This window comes from Budorcas taxicolor, chromosome 5 (genome assembly GCF_023091745.1).
Source record: "Budorcas taxicolor isolate Tak-1 chromosome 5, Takin1.1, whole genome shotgun sequence".
Lineage (NCBI taxonomy): Eukaryota > Metazoa > Chordata > Mammalia > Artiodactyla > Bovidae > Budorcas > Budorcas taxicolor.
This window is the reverse complement of record NC_068914.1, coordinates 131,551,088-131,574,287: the sequence shown is the minus strand read 5'-3', so window position 1 is coordinate 131,574,287 and position 23,200 is coordinate 131,551,088. Positions and strand designations below refer to the sequence as shown.

The 23,200-nt window shown below is 42.3% G+C and overlaps 1 protein-coding gene across 1 annotated transcript in view; it reads right to left on the bottom strand.

Moving 5' to 3' along the window:
- The window catches only part of ST8SIA1 (ST8 alpha-N-acetyl-neuraminide alpha-2,8-sialyltransferase 1), a 166,420-nt gene that overhangs the window by 54,013 nt on the left and 89,207 nt on the right, over window positions 1-23,200 (bottom strand). The window contains exon 3 of the mRNA XM_052640956.1: window positions 3,391-3,500. Coding sequence (XP_052496916.1) covers window positions 3,391-3,500 — 110 coding nt within the window. The remainder of the gene's footprint in view (window positions 1-3,390; window positions 3,501-23,200) is intronic.

Below are 23,200 nucleotides of genomic sequence, written 5' to 3'. Positions count from 1 at the left end.
TCCTCTGTTGTCCCCTTCTCCTCCTGCCTTCAATCTTTCCCAGCATCAGGATCTTTCCAATAAGTCAGTTCTTCCCATCAGGTAGCTGAAGTAGTGGAGCTTCAGTTTTAGCATCAGTCCTTCCAATGAGTATTCAGGACTGATCTCCTTTAGGATGGACTGGTTGGATCACCTTGCCATCCAAGGGACTCTCAAGAGTCTTCTCCAACACCACAGTTCAAAAGCATCAATTCTTCAGTGCTCAGCTTTCTTTATAGTCCAATTCTCACATCCATACATGACTACTGGAAAAACCACAGCTTTGACTAGATGGACCTTTGTTGGCAAAGTAATGCCTCTGCTTTTTAATATGCTGTCTAGGTTGGTCATAGCTTTTCTTCCAAGGAGCAAGTGTCTTTTAATTTCACTGCTACAGTCACCATCTGCAGTGATTTTGGAGACCAAAATAATAAAGTCTGTCACTGTTTCCATTGTTTCCCCATCTATTTGCCATGAACTATAAATAAAGCTTTTTAAAGATTCAAATGTGTTAGGACAATGGCACCATTCTTGAAATTGAATCAAAGGCACATGCACACATACCTCTAGTCTTGACGCTGCCGTCTTTGAATTCTTTTCAATCCTCACCTCTCTCATCATCCCATGAACATCCCATGAACATTATTTAATCCTGTGCTGTGCACCCTAATCACAGGCACTTATTAATTTTGAATGTGAATATATCAACATTGATTGTATACAGTGCAAATGTAGTCTTTTGTATTTGTAATAAATAAATATGGATAACCCCATAAGATGCTTAATACTGATTTTCTGCACATTAAGTTTAAAAAAGATCCATCTTCCTAAATGTGGTGATACACACATGTGTGCTCAGGAATAATTTAAGAAAACACATTTATTATACTGTCTCCTTCTACATTGTACTCAGACATCTTAAAATCACTTAACTTTCCTGAATCTGTGAATATAATATTTCCGCTTCTTCCTTACATAGTTCCTGGAAAAAGAAAGTCAACTTATACGCGAGAGCAATATGAAAAATCAAACTAGACTACGTGAATGTGTTACAGTTGTGAGATAGTCACATTATCACATAATTAGAGTTTCCACAATGGAAAGGCTTAGGGAATTGTCTGCAGCCACCTCTGCAAGATTATCAGAAAGCTGAGCTGCAGCAAATGTACCATAGTGCGCTCTGGGTCACAGAGTGAGTCTGTGGCAAGGGCTGGTCCTTCTTCCGAGTTTTCTTTGCCCTCAGACCCCGCCTAACGCCAGTGTCATGGACGGAGTGCCTCTGCTCTCCTCCTCCACTCTGCTCTCCAGGTGATCGTCTCCGCTTCTATAGCTACCATCTCACCATGCTCAATCCATGGCTCACAACCCTGTGGAGCCTTGGTATCCTTCCCACATCAGAGCTTGGAAAGGCTGGCCTGTGCCCAGAGTGGAATGGACAGAGGGCTCCATCCAGACACCCTTTTCCCACAGAAGGACCCCACTCACTCATCGTTTACCTCTGAGCCACCCTGACCTCAGCAATGACACAGCTCCAGATTCTAAGTCCATGATGGAACTGTCCAAAATACCATTTCCAACCCCAGTGAAGACCCAATACAGATCAGGTACTCACTAAGCAGATGTTAACCTGAATTAAGAGAACTACATTTTTTTCTTCTCCTCTCTTCTATTTTCATTATCTTTCTTGTCTTCTATTTTTATTGCAAAATTAATCATTACAGTGGAGAGGAAAACACATTCTCACACTGGAAAAACTAGGGCAGGGCACCTCCATAAAGGAAGGAGAGAAAAGGATCCCCCCTCTGCCGCAGGCTTCACCAGTGAGATGAAGTCCTCTGAGGAGCCCAACCCTTGCTCTCTCAGAAGGAACCTGACCCTCCCCTTGAAATGGCTTCCTTGAAACACTCTCAGAAAAGCTTTACTCTACCCTACTCCGCTTAGCTTAGAGCCCAGAGGTGGCTAAGTGTTTCCTCAGCTACCTATGTTCTGTTTGTTTTGTCACTTTAGACCATTATTTATTTATCCTTATTACCCTTAAAAATGAACACAAAACCCCAACCTCCACCCCACTTCAGCTTTCTGCCCCCTGTGTTGCTTGAGGAGTCAGTCGTCCTGGCCCCAGAGCCTTCTCAGAAGGTAAAGAATCTGCCTGCAATGCAGGACCTGGGTCGAGATGACCCTCTGGAGAAGGAAGTGGCAACCCACTCCACTATTCTTGCCTAAAGAAGTCCATGGGCAGAGAAGTCTGGCGGGCCACAGTCAGACACAGCTGAGGGATCAACACAAAGCCTCAGTGCCTCACTTATTCCCACTTCAAGGAGACTTTGGGGCCATCGTGTAAGACCCTCCCCAGAGTAGCCTTCAAGCTCCTACATTTCTTCAGTAATAAGTGTCCTCGTTGTCTACAACGTATCTGCTCATCCCAGAGAAGGTGACATCAGATTCCTAAGAAGTCACATGCTCCAGCGGGCCATTCTTTGACACTAACTCTCATTTTTCCATCTTCTTTTATCTTTCCCACTTCCACTCCCTCAGCTCTGAATGGCCCTGTCATATGGCCCCATTGCACCCCTTCCTTTCTCCATGCCTCTCAGGGCCAACTTCCTGCCGGCTCAGATTCCAAAGTGTGTCCTTCACGCTCTCTCCAGCCATGCTGTCCCTCCTCACCCTTCTCCCCTCTCCCCCGGACAATCCTAAGCCTGTGTCCATCTAATCACTCACTGCCTTTCCTTCTGGTCAAAACCACTCCATGGTGCAGGTTGGCACCATTTCAGTGTCATGGTCTCTATCCTCGGCTGGGTGTGTCCTAGCAGTCCCTTTACACACTCCTGCGGGAACTTCCTGTTTTCCAGCACAAGCGACATCATGTCACCACTCCACTCAGTCCCCTTACTAAGCTGCCACCTTGCTCAAAACATATTCCCCCTCCTTCCTTCCAGTTTCCCTAGTCCTGCACAGATCCACTGCCTCTTTGAATTCCACTCACTACTTCCAAATGCTTTAGAGAAAAACAAAGCAGCAAAATGTGCAGAATGAAATGAACTCATGAAATCGTTTATTCATTGAGAATTCGTCTTAAGGACAAGTTTTAAAGTTAGAGTCACCCAACTGTATCATCTAAAATGAGTGTTTCCACTTTGGGTATCTCCCCTTGACCTCTGAGCGTTTCTTTTCTTTGTGCTTTTTTGGGGCCCGTTCCCTGGTTCCCCTGGCCCTCTCCTCAACTCACTTGTATGTGAACTTGGACGGAAGTTGAAGAGAAGCTACAGCTGATTAATCACCAGTGACTGGTCTCCAAAGGCCCCAGGGCTGGCGGGAGGGGTGAGGGAGAGGAGAGAAGGCGGAGGCCGCGCTGTGGGAGCTCTCTCTTACCGCATGACAAAATCTGCTTCATCTATTTGACGGCCACAGCCACTCTTCTTCAGAATCCCACCATTTCCCACCACCGCGCATTTCTTCAAGGGCAGCTGGAATGGGGTTGCCTAGCAACAGAAAACAAGGCGGGTTTTCACTGCAGAGAACATACAACCGCTCACCAAATCATTGTTTACAGCAGACCCTGCCAGAGAATTTGATTGAAGACTGGGCAGAGTGAAAAGAGTGCATAGAAAGAAAGATGCCAGGAAGCCTGCAAGGAGCAAACTAGCCCATTCCTTTGAAATAGAAACATTTCTTTTTTAACTCCCTGAAGTGGATTTCAATATAACCACATTTTGGGTATCAAACTGGCCATGCATATAATAGGGAGTAACTGCTAAGGAAAACGGAAAAATCCCCACTAGACACTGGATTCTTTTCAAAGGCATTAAGCTGGGAACAAACTCAAATGAATTCTACTCCCCTATTTATATGCACTTTTATTCGTTCATACAATCAGTCATTCACTCAACAAATGTTGCTGAGCATTTCCTATGCTAACTGTTGGGGATAAACACAAAGACAGCGAAGTCACAGGTCTCAGGATTCACAGTTTGGGATGTGAGGAGAGTGTGAATATATAAGCTTATGTAACAGATGGTATTGTGAAGGTGACCTTGCTGTACAACAGGAATATTTCACATGCTGTGGAGAAGCCAGAGAGGGACGAGAAGACACATCTGTGAAGCCGACTCAGGGAGAGCTTTCATACTTGAGATGCATCTTTAAGGATGAGTAGGATTTTGCAGGCAGGGAGAGCAGCATCAGCAGAGGTGCAGAAGTATGCTGAGAGCGAGTGTAGTGTTTATGAGCAAATGCACACTCTGGGTCTGTTTAGAACTTAGGAGCAACTCAGGGGCAAGTGACTTGTGTCTAACCAGGCAGCATGTGACTTTCTGCAGACATTGACCTGGACTGCAAAGAAAATGTCCCATGTACCTGAATGTTCCCTGGAGTGCTATTTATAGTACTAGGGACTATCAAAACCCAGCAACAGCCCCTGGAAGTGAAATGCGACATTCAGTCTTTTTTAGCTGGGTCAGCAAGAACCACCAGCATAGCATTTCCTGCTTGCTGAAACCAGGCACAGTGGCTGGCAGTCTCTGGCGGAAGACGTTACATCTATATAAAACAACCATGCCCACATTAAGTCATCATTGTTGATGAATCTGAGGGCATCATATGGATTACACCAAAAGAATAAATGATTATATGACCATATGCACATAGGTATAAATAATTAAAGCAGAAAAATGAAATTCCAGGAGCGTACATAGTCACTGGGAGCTGAGGGGCACTCAGCAAAGCCCAAGAAGGAAATTTAACTTCCTTGATTTCTAATTTGTAAAAGGAACAGCCAGAGCTCTGACAATAAAGGTGATGAAGATACAGCACTGAAACTGCAGTGTCTAAGCATATGCCTGCAGATGGAAAGACTTTCCGGAGACTGTCCAGTGACCTCCAGAGCAGGATACAGAGAAGGAGGGTCAGGAAAAGGGCTGCACTCCAACTCTCCTTGATGAGCCAGGATGATACATGGCATTTTTCTCAGTCACTCCTGGGAGGAAGATTTGAATCAATACTAGAAATACACAAGAAGATCTGTAATTTGCTAGATGTAGATTAAAGTAGTTATGCTCAAGTTAACTGCCCTTTTATTCCACAAATATTTACTGAGTGTGTACTATGTTCCAAGCACTGTCCTGGGTGACCAGGACATAATAATCCCTGTTTACAAGGAGGTCAGATTCTAGTGGGAAATAGATGATAAAGACAAATGAATAAAATAAACAAAATATCATATGGTGGAGAGAAAGAAATCACTGGCATGAGAAAATCAGGAAATACTTTTGAAGAAAACCTGCCATTGAACTAGGGTGGTCAGGAGATATGAAAGCAAATCCCCAAAGGTGAGGGGGTAGTGAGCCTTTCAGGCACCTGGGAGAGTTGCTGGGGCAGACATGGAAGAGGGACACTCCTGGGTTTTAAATGAGGAGAAAGAGGTCATTGTGTCTGGAGATGAGTAAGCAAGGGACAGAGGAGAAGAGATCAGAGACTTAGCTGGTAGGAAGGTTGGGGAACAAATTCTATGGGCTTTGGAGGATACTGTAAAGACTCTAAGTTTTATTCTCAGATGAGAATCAAGTCAAGGTAGGGTGAGCAAAGGAGTGGCATTCTGTCATATTCTAGAACAATCACTCTGCTGCTGGGTGAATAGGCTGCAAGATGTCATGCACAGAAAGAGAGACCAGTCTCCTGAAATGACAGGCTAGAGATTATGGTGGCCTGGGCTAGAGTCAGAGCAGCGGGGATGGCCGGAAGAAAGCAGATTCTGCAGATGTTTTGGAGGAACAGCTGACTGGAGTTGCAATGAGAATAGCATAAGAGAAGAATCAAGAACAAAGCCAAGGTTGGGGCTCAGACAGCTGTAAAGATGGACTTGCCATTTACCGTGACATGGACAATAACAGAGAAGCAAGTTTGGGTGAGATGATTTGAAGTTCACTTTTAAGTACATAAAATATGAAATCTCCATTAGCCATTTAAGTGGTGATGTCAAATAAGCAGTTGAATATATGAGAATACAGTCAGGGAACTGATTTCTCCTGAAGATAGAAAGCTGGGGGTGATAAGCATACAGTTGGTATTTAAAATCAGAGGACTACCTGGTGAGCGAGTTTAGACAGAAAAGAGAGGAAGTCTTAGACCTGAATCTCCGGATGCTCCAAGAAAGAAGTTAGGAGACTGAGAAGAAATAGGTAAAAGAGATGGAGGAGTGGCCAATGGAATGGGAGGGAAAAACAGGAAAGTAACGTGTCTGGGAAGTAAGTTTTTCTTTTTTTTTTTTTAAGTATCTAAAGATACTCAAGAAGAACAGGAGAAAACTGCAGCAAATGCTATTGATAGATTACATAAAATAAGAGCTGAAAATTGCCAAGGGATTTTGAACACAGAGGTCAATGGTAACCTTGACCAGGACAGATCTGGTTCAGAAGTGAGGATGGAAGCCTGGTCTGAGTACAGTGAGTAATACGTGGATATTTGCAACTATTTGTATATAGTTTATTTGAAAAGTGTGGTTTCACTCATGCTCAACTAATATTTAGTTTGCTTTGTTAAAGCCAACTTAAGCCCCACTTTCCGACCGCCGCCCCACCCCCGTTGTTAAGGAAAAGTCCCTGGACCAGATCGACTGGCAATCTCAGTTTTCTGAACAAGAATCTGGGCACAGAACATGCAAATCTGGAAAGCAGTAGTAACAGCATAAACCTGGGTACAAACACTACCTCCTAACTTCCAGATTGTGGGACCCCTTGACATTTCACTTTCTGTCTCTAAAGAGGGAACATGCTGCATAGGATTACATGAAATGACAGAGTAAAGCATTTCACCAAGCTACTAGCATGGTGGGTCCCCCATTATCCTTCCCCCTCTTCTTTCACCTTTTTCCTTCTCTTAGCAAGGTCTACTGACTTGTTAAAGCACAGAATACTCAGGTTCCATGAGTTTGGGGGAATACATGGTAAAAGAGTGATTCTCAAAATCTATCTTAACATAGAAGATTTTATGGCAGAAAATGTACCTATTCTCTATGGTGTTTACCTATTTGGGGTGACACTAGTGGCGAAGAATCTGCCTGCCAATGCAAGAGACCCAAGAGATGTCAGTCTGACTCCTGGATCGAGAAGATCCCCTGGAGGAGGAAATGGCCACTCACTCCATTTTGCCTGGGAAATCCCATGGACAGAGGAGCCTGGTGGGCTACAGTCTGCGGGGTTGCAAATGAGGCGGACAAGACTGAACACACACACATACATATGTAACCTTTCTGTAAGTATAAAGTAAAGCCACTTAGTTGTGTCTGACTCTTTGTGACCCCATGGACGGTAACCTACTAAGCTCCTCTGTCCGTCAGATTTTCCAAGCAAGAATACTGGAGTGGGTTGTCATTTCCTTCTCCAGGGGATCTTCCCAACTCAGGGATTGAACCCAGGTCTCCTGCATTGCAGGCAAACACTTTATCGTCTGAACTACCAGGGAAGCCCCTTCTGAATGTATATATGTATACAAATGTATATACTTTTCAAAGACTTTGAACCGAAGCCTAGTTGAGGAGGAAGCCATTTATGAGTTGGAGGTGGTAATATTTGCTTACTTCCTCTTCATTTGGTCAATACTGGCCCTCACACAGCAATTTCATTTCAATAACTGTTTCTCCAGTGCCCTGAGTGCACTCTTCAGGGCATTGGCAGCAGCAAACAGAACAGCTCACCAAAGTTCAAAAAGGAAAAACTTAATAGGGAAAATACTGTGAAATGTTTTTAACTAATTGAGATAATACTATCATTATTCTATTTAAGACGAAGAATATCTCAACTTGGCAATGATCAATGCTTATTAGAGTGATGTGTAAACAAGATGTTCTCAGTTTGGTGTTTATTACACAGAAAGGGGGGCTTCCCAGTTGGTGCTGGTGGTAAAGAACCCACCTGCCAATGCAGGAAACTAAAAGAGATGTGGTTTCAATCCCTGGGTTGGGAAGATCCCCTGGAAGAGGGCATGGCAACCTGCTCCCATATTCTCGCCTGGAGAATCCCATGGACAGAGGAACCTGGTGGGCTACAGTTCATAGGATCACAAAGAGTCAGACACAACTGAAGCAACTTAGCACATATGCCTCCACATAGAAAGAACGGGTAATGTTTTGGATAATCCATTTCCACATAAAGACTACAATTCTGTTAAGGAGTATTTTTATTAAGGTACTAACTTCATTCTTTCTTTTCAAAAGTATCTCCTTGCATCCATGTAAGAAAATATCTACTAGATCTGAGAACACAGTATTATGCTACAACACGCCTCATGTTGTATTTTTAACCTTAAAAATACTACTCTAAAGGAAAGACTGGATTAGGCAAATTGATTATAGCCATGGGCTCAAAATATTGCGTGACCACCAATTCACCTTATAAATCTTTGTCCAGGATTTTTCACCTTCACTCTTCCATCTGTTAATGGCCATCTTCTTAATGACCATATTATATTAACCATCTGGATTCAGATTATGATTTGCCAGGCCCCTCAAACTCTCAGTGCTTCACTGGAAGTCAGACATGATAATAACCATCCCATCTGTCTCTCAGCATGATTATGCAAACTAAAAATGAACTGAGGTGTTGAAAATTATCAGAAAACTCTGAAATCCTATATAAATGAGATTAGTACATTACTAAACACTAAAACTGGAGAAAAAATATCATTACATTGCTGTACCACTACTATTACATGTAGTTTATCCTTGTGTGAAAGGCTTTCAATTTCAAAGGTTTTATATAGATTTTAATCAAAGCACTTTTTATCATTGGCCCTTTGAGGGTGTATCTACTACTTTGACCAAAGAGGTTTTTTTAAATATATAATTATTTATCTTATTTATGTATTATTTTTGCTTTTGGCTGCGCTGGGTCTTTGCTGCTGTGCACGAGTTTTCTCTAGTTTTGGAGAGCAGGGACTACTCTCTAGTTGCAGTGCACCAGCTTCTCATTGCAGTGGCTTCTCTTGTTGCAGAGCATGGCTCCAGCATGCACAGGTTTCAGCAGTTACAGCACATGAGCTCAGTAGTTGTGGCTCCCGGGCTCTAGAGCACGGGCTCAGCAGCTGTGCTGCACAGGCTTACCTGTCCTGCAGCATGTGGGATCTTCCTGGACCAAGGATTGAACCGGTGTCCCCTGCATTGCAAGGTGGACTCAACTACTGGATCACCAGGGAGCCCAGTCAATGAGTTTTTAAATGCACATATTTGTATGAATCATTCCAAGTACCATATTTTTTTTTTTTGCTCCCTGATCTACACACAAATTAAGAATAGATGAGATGATCAACAACTTGCTCAATAAGCTAATTATTTATATTGAATCTGAAGAGTTCCATTGAGCATCCAATCTACTCTAAACAGTGTCTGACCTAAACAGTGGCATTTTCTTAACATCATAATAGATATATTATTTTATCTTTAAAATATATTTTATTGAAATACAGTTGATTTACAATGTTAACATCTGCTGTACAGCAAAGTGATTCAGTTACACATATATATATATACATTCTTTACTTATATTCTTTTTCATTATGGTCTATCACAAGATATTGAATATCTTGTGCTATACAGTTGGATTTTGTTCTTTATCCATACTGTGTATAATAGTTTGCATCTGCTAATCCCAAACTCCTACTTCATTCCTTCCCCATTCCCCCTTCCCCTTGGCAACCACAAATCTGCTCTCACATCTGTGAGTCTGTTTCTGTTTCGTAGATTAAGCTCACTTGTGTCATATTTGAGACTCCACATATGTAAGCAATATCATACATTTGTTCTTCTCTGTCTGACTTACTTCACTTAATATGATTATCTCTAGGTCCATCCATATTGCTGCAGATCGTATTATTTCATTCTTTTTTTATGGCTGAGCAGTATTCCATCTTCTTTATCCACTGTCTTTTGATGAACATTTAGGTTGTTTCCATGTCTTGGTTATTGTGAATAGTGCTGCTATGAATTTAGGGGTGCACGTATCTTTTAGAATTATCACTTTGCCGAGACATATGCCCAGGAATGGAATTACTGGATCATATGACAACTCCATTTTTAGTTTTTTGAGGAATCTCCACACTGCTTTTCACAGTGGCTGCACCAATTTGCATTCCCACCAACAGTGTAGGACGGTTACCTTTTTTCCACATCCTCTTCAGCACTTACTGTTTGTAGATTTTTTTAATGGTGGTTAAAAACCACCGTGAGGTAGTACCTCACCATAGTTTTGACTTGTACTTCCCTAATAATTAGCAATGTTGAACATCTTTTCATGTGACCACTGGCCATCTATATGTTTTCTTTGGGAAAAATGTCTATTTAAATCTTCCTCCATAATGGATATACAATTTAATCCCCAGACTTTAAGAACAAACACAAATTCCACCACTCTCTAAATAAGAGTCAATTAATGAAGCCATTCAGAATCTTGCTTCTGAGATTACCTTATCCTCATCACGGCCCATAGCCTACACTCTCTGTGTCTCTTTTAAATAGCTCTGATGCCTGATTTGCCTTTAATTCAACAATTATTTGTTGAGCCCTGTTAAGGAGCAGGAGCTGTTATGAATTCCGAAAAGGGACTGATGAACAAACAGACATATATCTTGCTCATGGAAACAGGAATCAAAATTTAACAAATAGGAAAGTACAGAGCGCTATATAAGGTTAAGAAAAAAATCTTTCTGAGGAAAGGACGCTGGGACCAGAGGACTGAAGTTTTTAGGCATAAGAAAGACAGTTGGGATCTCTGGCCTATTAGATAATCTTCAGTTCAGTTCAGTTCAGTTCATTCACTCAGTTGTGTCCAACTCTGTGACCTCATGAATTGCAGCACACCAGGCCTCTCTGTCCATCACCAACTCCTGGAGTTCACCCAAACTCATGTCCATCGAGTCAGTGATGCCATCCAGCCATCTCATCCTCTGTCGTCCCCTTCTCCTCCTGCCCCCAATCCCTCTCAGCATCAGAGTCTTTCCCAATGAGTCAACTCTTCGCATGAGGTGGCCAAAGTACTGGAGCTTCAGCTTTAGCATCAGACCTTCCAAAGAACACCCAGGACTGATCTCCTTCAGAATGGACTGGTTGGATCTCCTTGGAGTCCAAGGGACTCTCAAGAGTCTTCTCCAACACCACAGTTCAAAAGCATCAATTCTTTGATGCTCAGCTTTCTTCACAGTCCAACTCTCACATCCATACATGACCACTGGAAAAACCATAGCCTTGACTAGATGGACCTTTGTTGGCAAAGTAATGTCTCTGCTTTTCAATATGCTATCTAGGTTGGTTATAACTTTCCTTCCAAGGAGTAAGCGTCTTTTAATTGCATGGCTGCAATCACCATCTGCAGTGATTTTGGAGCCCCCCAAAATAAAGTCTGACACTGTTTCCCACTGTTTCACCATCTATTTCCCATGAAGTGTTGGGACCAGATGCTAAGATTTAAAAAAAAATAAAGACAAAAATTAGAGTCACTGATGTCTTATGGAATGAATGAAGGTAGAAAGACTTGTTACAGGCTGGAAGACTTTTTCAGATAAAAACCACAAATGCCAACTGCGAAAATATTCCTGGCTGAGAATATGACTTTTGACAAAGGCTATTAAAAACTGAAGAACTTAAACCCGGTTCTTTCTGCCTTACATAAAAAGCTCCAGAGGATCCAGGAATGGATTTTATAATTAAGTGAATAAAAGCTTTATTTGAAAAGTGCAAGTTGCTCAGTCATGTCCTCCTCTTTGCGACCCCATGGAATTCTCAACATACAGAGTGGGTAGTCCTTCCCTTCTCAGGGGATCGTCCCAACCCAGGGGTCTAACCCAGGTCTCCCGCATTGCAGGCAGATTCTTTACCAGCTGAGCCACAAGGGAAGCCCAAGAATACTGGAGTGGGTAACCTATCCCTTCTCCAGAAGATCTTCCTGACCCAGCAATCAAACCGGGGTCTCCTGCATTGCAGGTGGATTCTTTACCAGCTGAGCCACCAGAGAAGCCCTTAAAAGCCTTATTTAACACATCATTTCCAAAGCCAAATGCCTGACTTCTCCCTCCTCCTCATGAGCAATCCACGCAAGACAACAAAGCAGTCAGACGCAGTAACCATGATCACCTACCCCTCTTCCATCTCACAGACCTAACTAGATGCCCGGAATGACAATTACACTGCCTCTGTGAAGGACTGAGTTAACCACCATCGATCTCTTAAACTCTTAGGAGTTTGAGCTGGCCTTGGGAAGAGGGGAGGAAGGACAGGCATGGGAAAAAAGAAACATGCAAACCATTTAATTCAGAAAGAACTGGGCTAAAAAATGTTGCTGTAACTATTCTCATGGGAATATAGAACATTTTAGTAAGAGAGCCTCTGATTGAAAATTAAGTTACAACAGTCTTGGGGAGACGGGGTAACTTTTAGGCATTCAGTGTAAAAAACTAGCATCACACACTGATGTAAACTCAGAATCAAAGAATAAAAAGTGTTCTACAGAACCATGGTAGGACAAAACTGAGGACTAGGGTGCAGGCTGTAATGTCTCTACATCGAAGTAATAAATATAACTAACCCTAAAGCCAGGGGTTTCCCAGGTGGAACTATGGTAAAGAACCCGCCTGCCAATGCAGGAGTGGCAGCAGACACGGGTTCAATCCCTGGGTCCAGAATATCCCCTGGAGGAGGGCCTAGCAATCTACTCCAGTGTTCGTACCTGGAGAATCCCGCGGACAGAGGAACCAGGTGGGCTATAGTCCACAAAGACTCGGACACGATTGAAGGAACTTAGTATACAAGCACAACCTTAGGTCTAGGCTCCAGTGCTCTTGCCTGGAAAATCCCATGGACGGAGGAGCCTGGTGGGCTGCAGTCCATGGGGTTGGGAAGAGTCGGACACGACTGAGTGACTTCACTTTCACACACTGGAGAAGGAAATGGCAACCCACTCCAGGGTTCTTGCCTGGAGAACCCCAGGGACAGTGGAGCCTGGTAGGGTGCCATCTGTGGGGTCACACAGAGTCAGACACGACTGAAGCGACTTAGCAGCAGCAGCAGCAGCAGAAGGAACACCAGGAAGCCAAAAGGCTGAAATCCTGTAAGTGTCCCACTTAGATTCTTTCCACAGTGAAGTTCGACCAGAAATAACTTAGGCCCTCAACGGGTGAGAAGCAGCTCTGGGGTGCCCAGCATTAGGAAAATTAAGTAACAGACTGAATCAGATTAAGCAGACTAGTGGCCAATTAAAACACTTCAATATTAAGAAATTTCTGTAAGCAATAAACTTTTATGTTTTTGATGGACAAGAAGTAGATGTATTAATATAGGATGCTTGTGGGAGATGCAAATGGGCAGGCAAGGGGGCTCTGTCCCCAGGATTAAATGGACTACAATTTTATAATCAAAGGGAAGTGAGAGAGGGGGAAAAGACCACCTTCTTTGAGGAGATGTCAGGCTTACATCACTAGGTCCTCCTTTGTATTGAACAGGAGAGTGTTTGACCCTATGAGGTCAAACTAGAATTACCATAGTGCTGGGCGTTGTGACGTTTTTCTTCCACCTAAAGGCCTGGGGCATATTTTGTGCTTTTACTTATGGCTTTATAGCTAAGCAAGCCAGCTTCTGAACTCGTATTTTACAATGCTCTCTTGCTTTTGAAGATGGCAACAAAAGACACCACTGTTTCAAGTTTAATATAGGATACTTAGGTTATTATCATTCTCACAATACTCCACTGATTCAGTATAAGTTTCTCAGACTCACTGAGTGATTTTCACTTACCCACTGCTCTAGATTCTTCTTCCTCTAGCTTTCTTCTATCCCTCTTCTATCCCTCTTTCTTCTATCCCTATTGTATCTATAACCTCTATTCCTCACCTTGTTGCTTTTATACTTGGAGGGAAGGGGAGAAATGCCATAAATATTTCTGAATAAACATGGTTTCATAAACAAACAAAAAAGATGAGGCTGTCAAGCTAAATTTTGTTGGTTTTGTTATGCACGTAACCTTATGCTGATACTTTTAGCTAGAAGAGTTGGCATTTCTATTTTCACAATTGAAGGGAAATCTTTTTTGTTACCTTTCAAACTCCTCTTTGATAGGAAGGAAAAGTAAGTCTTCCTTGTCATTCAGTTGTGTTTTCAAGCTGGAGAATTTACCAACTCTTTCAGTACTTAGAATACTGTAAAGTGCCATGATTAAGAAGAATAATCAATGTCATTGTTGGATGTAGGTCTCAAGTCCTAATAGAAAAACAGGGGGGGTTGATTTGCAGCCCTTTAGAATGGCCTGAAAGGCTGTCACTAGATGTGAGCTACTATTACTCATGAAGTCAAAACATATGCTTGCCCTTACTTGATGAAAATATCAAGTTTTTGTCCAAAAGAACATGAACTCACACCTAATTGCAGTCCAACCCATTCATTTCTATGTACCTTCACCCACATATCCACATGGACTCCCACATATAATTATGCTTCACCCACACACATAATTTAATTTCTCATCCCTATGTTAATTATATCCTCAGCCTAAGCATCTAAATACACCCCCTGCCTCACATCTAATTACAGCCCCCCCTTATGAATGTAATTATACCATTCAGCCACCCATCTAATTATGCCCTCCTTGACGTATTTAATTGCACTGCCCTGCTCAAGGACCTAATTACATTCTAACCAGTCCATCAATTAAGCCCCCAACCCTCCAACCATATTCTTCAGATGCACATCTCTTTATCTCTGTACCCCACTTTATTATTTCAACTAGAGGCTGCCAACTTCCCACAAGCAAATTCTTAGCAAGTACGGCACCCAGATAAACATGCAAAATAATGATGCATGTTCAGATGCAGCTGAATCAAAAGCAGCTTTGGTGCTTTCAAGTAAATAAGCTTTTCTGGTATTTGTTTTTTCAGTTTTATTTAACCAGGCCCTTGGAAGTCAAAATTAAAATTTCAGCTGTTTTTCTTTTTTTTTTTTTTTAACTTTGCATGCTTAAGCATTTTTGTGATGAAAAGATCTAGTAATTAGTTAATTTATTTCAGAGACAAATGCTTCTCATTACAGATATTTAATTATTGAACCCTTTAAAAAAGCATTACCCAAAACTTTGCCTGGGGATATATATTTATAAATACTAATGATAGAATATTTGCACATCCCTTCCATTTGAAAAAGGTTAACTGTTCTTCAATTACACAAAACGAATTTCCAGAAAGCTGTTGCTAAGATCTGTATTCCCCATTCCACTAATAAAATTATGATTATAAAAAGACTAGTTCACTATTAATAGTTCTGCTACACAGGATGCATCTCTGGAAACTGAAAGATGTTGAGTATTCATATGTGCTGTGCTGTGCTGAGTCGCTCAGTCTGACTCTGTGAGCCCATGGACTGTAGCCCACCACCTCTGACCATGGGATTTTCCAGGCAAGAATACTGGAGTGGGTTGTGATGCCCTCTTCCAGTGGATCTTCCCAACCCAGGGATCAAACCCAGTTCCCACACTGCAGGCAGATTCTTTACCTTCTGAGTCACCAGGGAAGCCCGAGTATTTACATATGCAAAAGTAGGAAGTCAAGGAACACCTAGCTGCTGTTGCTGCTAAGTCGCTTCAGTTGTATCCGACTCTGTGAGAACCCATAGACGGCAGCCCACCAGGCTCCTCTGTCCGTGGGATTCTCGAGGCAAGAACACTGGAGTGGGTTGCCATTTCCTTCTCCAGTGCATGAAAGTGAAAATTGAAAGCAAAGTTGCTCAGTCGTGTTAGACTCTTTGTGACCCCATGGACTGCAGCCCACCAGGCTCCTCCGTCCATGGGATTTTCCAGGCAAGAGTACTGGAGAGGGGTGCTATCGCCTTCTCCAGAAACACCTGGAGTAACAGGTAAATTTGGCCTTAGAGTACAGAATGAAGCAGGGCAAAGGCTAATAGAGTTCTGCCAAGAGAATGCACTGAAGATAGCCAACACCCTCTTCCAACAACGCAAGAGAAGACTCTGCACATGAACATCACCAGATGGCCAACACCAAAATCAGATTGATTATATTCTTTGCAGCGAAAGATGGAGAAGCTCTATACAGTCAATTAAGCAGGGCAAAGGCTAATAGAGTTCTGCCAAGAGAATGCACTGAAGATAGCCAACACCCTCTTCCAACAACGCAAGAGAAGACTCTGCACATGAACATCACCAGATGGCCAACACCAAAATCAGATTGATTATATTCTTTGCAGCAAAAGATGGAGAAACTCTACACAGTCAGCAAAAACAAGACCGAGAGCTGACTGTGGCTCAGATTCTTATTGCCAAATTCAGACTTAAACTGAAGAAAGTAAGGAAAACCACTAGACCATTCAGGTATGACCTAAATCAAATCCCTAACGATTATATAGTGGAAGTGAGCAATAGATTTAAGGGACTAGGTCTGATAGATAGAGTGCCTGATGAACTATGGATGGAGGTTCGTGACACTGTACAGGAGACAGGGAACAAGACCATCGCCAAGAAAAAGAAATGCAAAAAAGAAAAATGGCTGTCTGAGGAGGCCTTACAAATAGCTGTGAAAGGAAGAGAAGCAAAAGGCAAAGGAGAAAAGGAAAGATATACCCATTTGAATGCAGCGTTCCAAAGAATAGCAAAGAGAGACAAGAAAGCCTTCCTCAGTGATTAGTGCAAAGAAATAGAGGAAACAACAGAATGGGAAAGACTAGAGATCTCTTCAAGAAAGTTAGAGATACCAAGGGAACATTTCATACAAAGATGGGCTCAATAAAGAACAGAAATGGTATGGACCTAACAGAAGCAGAAGATATTAAGAAGAGGTGGGAAGAATACACATAAAAACTACACAAAAAAGATCTCACAACCCAGATAATCACAATGGTGTGATCACTCACACTCACCTAGAGCCAGACATCCTGGACTGTGAAGTCAAGTGGGCCTTAGGAAGCATCACTATGAACAAAGCTAGTGGAGGTGATGGAATTCCAGAGGAGCTATTTCAAATCCTGGAAGATGATGCTGTGAAAGTGCTGCACTCAATATGCCAGCAAATTTGGAAAACTCAGCAGTGGCCACAGGACTGGAAAAGGTCAGTTTTCATTCCAATCCCAAAGAAAGCCAATGCCAAAGAATGCTCACACTACCACACAATTGCACTCATCTCACACACTAGTCAAGTGATGCTCAAAATTCTCCAAGCCAGGCTTCAGCAATACGTGAACAATGAACTTCCAGATGTTCAAGCTGGTTTTAGAAAAGGCAGAGGAACCAGAGATCAAATTGCCAACATCCGCTGGATCATTGAAAAAGCAAGAGAGTTCCAGAAAAATATCTATTTCTGCTAGGTTGGCTATGCCAAAGCCTTTGACGGTGTGGATCACAACAAATTGTGGAAAATTCTGAGAGAGATGGGAATCCCAGACCACCTGACCTGCCTCTTGATAAATCTGTATGCAGGTCAGGAAGCAATAGTTAGAACTGGACATGGAACAACAGACTGGTTCCAAATAGGAAAAGGAGTACGTCAAGGCTGTATATTGTCACCCAGCTTATTTAACTTGTACACAGAGTACATCATGAGAAATGCTAGACTGGATAAAGCACAAGCTGGAATTAAGTTTGCTGAAGAAATATTAATAACCTCAGATATGCAGATGACAGCACCCTTATGGCAGAAAGTGAAGAGAAACTCAAAAGTCTCTTGATGAAAGTAAAAGAGGAGAGTGTAAAAGTTGGCTAAAAGCTCAACATTCAGAAAACAAAGATCATGGCATCTGGTCCCATCACTTCATGTCAAATAGATGGGGAAACAGGGGAAACAGTGTCAGACTTTATTTTGGGGGCGCTCCAAAATCATTGCAAATGGTAACTGCAGTCATGAAATTAAAAGACGCTTGATTCTTGGAAGAAAAGCTATGACCAACCTAGACAGCATAGTAAAAAGCAGAGACACTACTTTGTCAACAAAGGTCTATGTAGTCAAGGCTATGATTTTTCCAGTGGTCATGTATGGATGTGAGAGTTGGACTATAAAGAAAGCTGAGTGCTGAAGAACTGATGCTTTTGAACTGCGGTGTTGGAGAAGACTCTTGAGAGTCCCCTGGACAGCAAGGAGATCCAACCAGTCCATTCTAAAGGAAATCAATCCTGAATATTCACTGGAAGGACTGATGCTGAAGCTGAAACTCCAATTCTTTGGCCACCTGATGAGAAGAGCTGACTCATTTGAAAAGACCCTGATGCTGGGAAAGATTGAGGGCGGGAGGAGAAGAAGGGGACAACAGAGGCTGAGATGGTTGGATGGCATCACCAACTCAATGGACATGAGTTTGAGTAAGTTCCAGTAGTTGGTGATGGACAGGGAGGCCTGGCGTGCTGCAGTTCATGGGGTTGCAAAGAGTCGGACACGACTGAGTGAATGAACTGAACTGAACTCCCTATTAAACTATTTGACTCAATTCATTATTTTAAAATAACACTTAATCATTCTACGGAGTATTATGTATTTTCACATATCCATTATTCTGGATATAACTTCTGGAAGCCAACTACAAAATAAAACATCAGTTTAGGTTTCAATTGTTGTTATTATGTATTTTTCACATATCTGGATATAACTTTTGGAAGCCAACTATAAAACATCAGTTTAGATTATAATAGAAAAGAACAAATCTGACTCCATATTAGATCTGTTCCTTTTCTTGTGCTTAGTCATTCTGGCTTTGCATCTTTTGTAAAAGAATGTTACAGAATGGCTTATTCTCAGGGTTCTGACCTTTAAAGTGTCCATTCATATGGAGATAAAAAGTTGCAGAACAGAGAATAACTTTTGTTTCACTGAAGCTGACCTATGTAAACATTGCAAGAACAAAGAATTCTGACAGAAGTTTGCAGCAAACTAATCACATCCCTCTCTCAACTTGCTTTAAAAGTTCAGTTCAGTTCAGTCACTCAGTTGTGTCCAACTCTTTGTGACCCCATGAACTGCAGCATGCCAGGCCTCCCTGTCCATCATCAACTCCCGGAGTTTATCCAAACTCATGTCCATTGAATAGGCAATGCCATCCAACCATCTCATCCTCTGTTGTCCCCTTCTCCTCCTGCCTTTAATCTTTCCCAACATCAGGGTCTTTTCAAATGAGTCAGCTCTTTGCATCAGATGGCCAAAATACTGGAGTTTCAGCTTTAACATCAGTCCTTCCAATGACCAGCCAGGATCAATTTTCCTTAGGATGGACTGGTTGGATCTCCTTGCAGTCCAAGGGACTCTCAAGAGCCTTCTCCAACACCACAGTTCAAAAGCATCTCTTCTTCTGCGCTCAGCCCTGTTTATAGTCCAACTCTAACATCCATATTGGAGAAGGCAATGGCAACCCACTCCAGTACTCTTGCCTGGAAAATCCCATGGACGGAGGAGCCTGGTAGGCTGCAGTCCATGGCGTCGCAAAGAGTCAGACACGACTGAATGACTTCACTCTCACTTTTCACTTTCATCCACTGGAGAAGAAAATGGCAACCCACTGTAGTGTTCTTGCCTCAAGAATCCCAGGGACAGCAGAGCCTGGTGGGTTGCTGTCTATGGGATCGCACAGAGTTGGACATGACTGAAGCGACTTAGCAGTAGCAGCAGCAGCAACATCCATACATGACCACTTTGCTGAAACTCTTCGAGGAGTTCCAGTTTGGGAGGGTGGGGGCATAAGCAAACTGTTTCCTTGCACGGCCCCGAAATAAAACTTTCTCTATTTCAAACTGCATCGTTTGGGTTTGTTGGGACTCACTGTGTGTCAGGCACACAAACTCACTGTAGGTAACAAGATGTTAGATTTATTGAACATCTCATACTCAATTCCTGGTTAACTTAAGTTTGTTAATGATGTAGTTTCTGACAGAAGGATGCTAAAGATGTAAGGAAGGCTGTCCCTATAAGCCAGAGGTTGACCACACTTCAAAAATTTTCAAAATCAAGGGGAAAGGAAATATGAAGGGCATGCACATTACAAAGGTTGTGGGCAGTGATGCTTAGTGATGGAGCAGTAAGTGGCAGCTGCCACAGAAGAAGCTACACTCTGTATCATGGTGAGACTTTTGTTTTCTCCACTCACAAGGTGAAAGTCCCACCAAAAGCTTTTTCTACAAATACAGGCAGCACATCTTCCTGTTGATGAGCCTTACCCTAGAGCCTGCCTGCCTGCCTGCCTGCATCCAAGTTTGGCTTAATGTTTCTTCTGCGACTGCTGGCAAGTTACCTAACATCAGTGTCTTCGTCTTTTCATTTGTAATAATGGTACCCACCTTGTATAGTTGTAAGGATTAAATGAGTTATGTCTAGCTAGCACATGATAAATGATTGCTAAGTTATTTTTAATCAACTCAGATTTTCTCAGCAGCACAGCCCAGAAACCCTGGGAGTAATGTTTGCACATCTCTCAATATCACCTAACATGTAACTCTGCAAAAGCTCTTCTATGCTTCTTCTCTTTCCACCCTCATAAATACTTTTACAGTGGCTGGTTACTATTAGTCAGCTTCTGGTTCTTGTCTACCATTCCTCCTTCACTCTCATACACGACTTACTCTTCTAAGACAAAGGTGATGGTATCACAGGTGTTCACAGTGTGTCAAATAATGCTCATTAAATGTGTGTAGCAATTATCCCACAGTAAATCTTCATATAAACAAAGGCTAGTATGAATCATTTCCCTATCAAAAGAAAAAAGTACAAAATATGTTTGCTCTTTATTCATAGGCGAAAATGTTTGAGATCTTCATTGAGACACTCAGGACCCGTCAATATGCCGAAGTCCCTGTTCATCCTTTACTCAAACCACATCATCTATGCTCATACCCCAAGTTCTCTCCACACCATTTTATTTACAACTGCTGACCTTCAATACAGCCTGAATTTCTTGTCTCTCTGTACTTTTGTTGGGGACTTTCCAGGTCGCCCAAGTGGTTAAGAACCTGCCTGCCAATGCAGTGCAGGAGACATAAGAGACGTGGGTTTGATCCCTGAGTTCCCCTGAGGGGAAGATCCCCTGGAGAAGAAAATGGCAACCCACTCCAGTATTCTTGCCTGGAAAATCCTATGGACAGAGGAGCCTGGCGGGCTACAGTCCATGGGGTCGCAAAGAGTCAGACATGACTGAAGCGACTTAGCACACACGTTTGAGGCTGCTCCAGTGCCTCCTCCTCTCCCCTCCTCACAACTTCCCTCCGCTATTATCTACCAAACAAATTATTTTTTACTGTTAATATTTTACTATTAATAATGAAGTGTCTGCAGGTTTATGTCCACTAAGATCCCCCACAAATTCAAGGAAATACTCCAAAAACTAAAGCAGAAGAGAAAAACATTGTAATTCATTTATGCTCAATGAGTCAGGAGAATTAGGTATTAAAGCTCTGCACAGAGGCTTGTAACTATGTGTAGAATTGAATCAAATCACTTCTTCAATACTTCAGAGACTTTTAAACTTACCACTGTTGATGTTGTTATTCTGTTTGCTTTGAAATGGAAGTCTCCTGTTTCTCAAACAAGATTGTATGAAGAAAAACTCCATAAAAAGAAAAAGAAATAGGAAAACAAATGAGAAGATGTTGTTTTGAGGTCAAGGTGGGCATCCTTCCACACTGACCTTTTGTGTTAGTTGCTCAGTTGTGTCTGATTCTTCGAGATTCCATGGACTATAGTTCACCAGGCTCCTCTGTCCATGGGATTCTCTGGGCAAGAAAACTGGAGTGGGATGCCATTTCCTTCTCCAACTGACCTCTTGGTCTCTCTCAGTTTTGAAAGGGACCCTGAGACACAGCAAGGAATTTGATACTTCAGAAAACTACTAACCTAATCAAATTCCCTTTTCCCCCCAGGAATGAAGAACCATAAACATCAAACACCTTTCAGCTAAGAAAATGTGGCAAGTATTTACTGAGTGCTAACCAACCATAAACCAGTTACCATATGATGTGTTGGGGGAAAAACCCCGACCCCCAGTTCAACGTTTATTCCACTAAAATGTGGTGGGAATTAAGACATCTGGTTTGTGTTCAACTATGCACAGCTCCTCAGTCATGCAGCGGACTGGTAAACCGTTAATCCCACTTAGCTGATTAGACTTGAACTAGCAACTGCCTGCTAGTTAACTATTGATTATTAAATTTTAAAAAGTCAGTATTGTCCCATATATAACTATCTCCATTAAAAATGAAAAAGGAGGGAAAATTGGGAGACTGGGATTGACATGTACACATACTCAGTCGCTGCAGTCATGTTCTGCTCTTTGCAACCCTATGGACTGTAGCCCACCAGACTCCTCTGTCCATGGGATTTCCTAGGCAACAATACTGGAGCGGGGTTGCCATTTCCTATTCCAGGGGATCTTCCTAACCCAGGGATCGAACCGACATCTCCCGTAATGGCAGGTGGATTCTTTACTGCTGATCCACTAGGGAAGCCCAGGACCAAGAATAAGCATCTCTAATAAGCATGGCAGGGTGATTCTGACATACATGGGCCACACTGAAGGAACTGGGGAGGGTGGGAGGGTGAAAAAAACAGAGGTAAGGATGTGAGTACGGAATTTAGAGGCTGTAAAATGTAGCTGATTGGAGGTTCATTGGTGGGGAGCATTCCTGGGAGATGACTAAGGGAGCAAAACTGGGAAAAGGGGTGCTCTGGAAACAACGTCTCCTTTTTTTCTCACAAGTAAGGATGACAGATTTTTAAAAAAATGCAGTTGGGGGAGGTAGAAAGCTCAGAAGCCAGTAACTCTGGAAGAGAATATTCCCCCACTTGATTTCCTCATTTAAAAAAATGTTTTTATTAATTTTTTATTGAAGTATAGTCGATTGGCAATGCTTCATTAGTTTCATGTGTACAGCAAACTGAATCAGTTATACATGTACATGTCTCTATGCTTTTTAAGATTCTTTTCCCATATAGGTTATTACAGAGATAATAACCTATTACTCTCTTCGAAGAGAGTTCTCTGTGCTATGCAATAGGTTCTTATTATTTATCTGTTTATACAGACAAATAATATATTTATCTTATTATTTATCTTTTATACAGGAATGCATGCATGCTCAGTCACGTCTGATTCTCTGTGACCCTTTGGATTGTAGCTCTGCTGGGCTCCTCTGTCCATGGGATTCTCCAGGCAAGAATACTGGAGTGGGTTGCCGTGCCC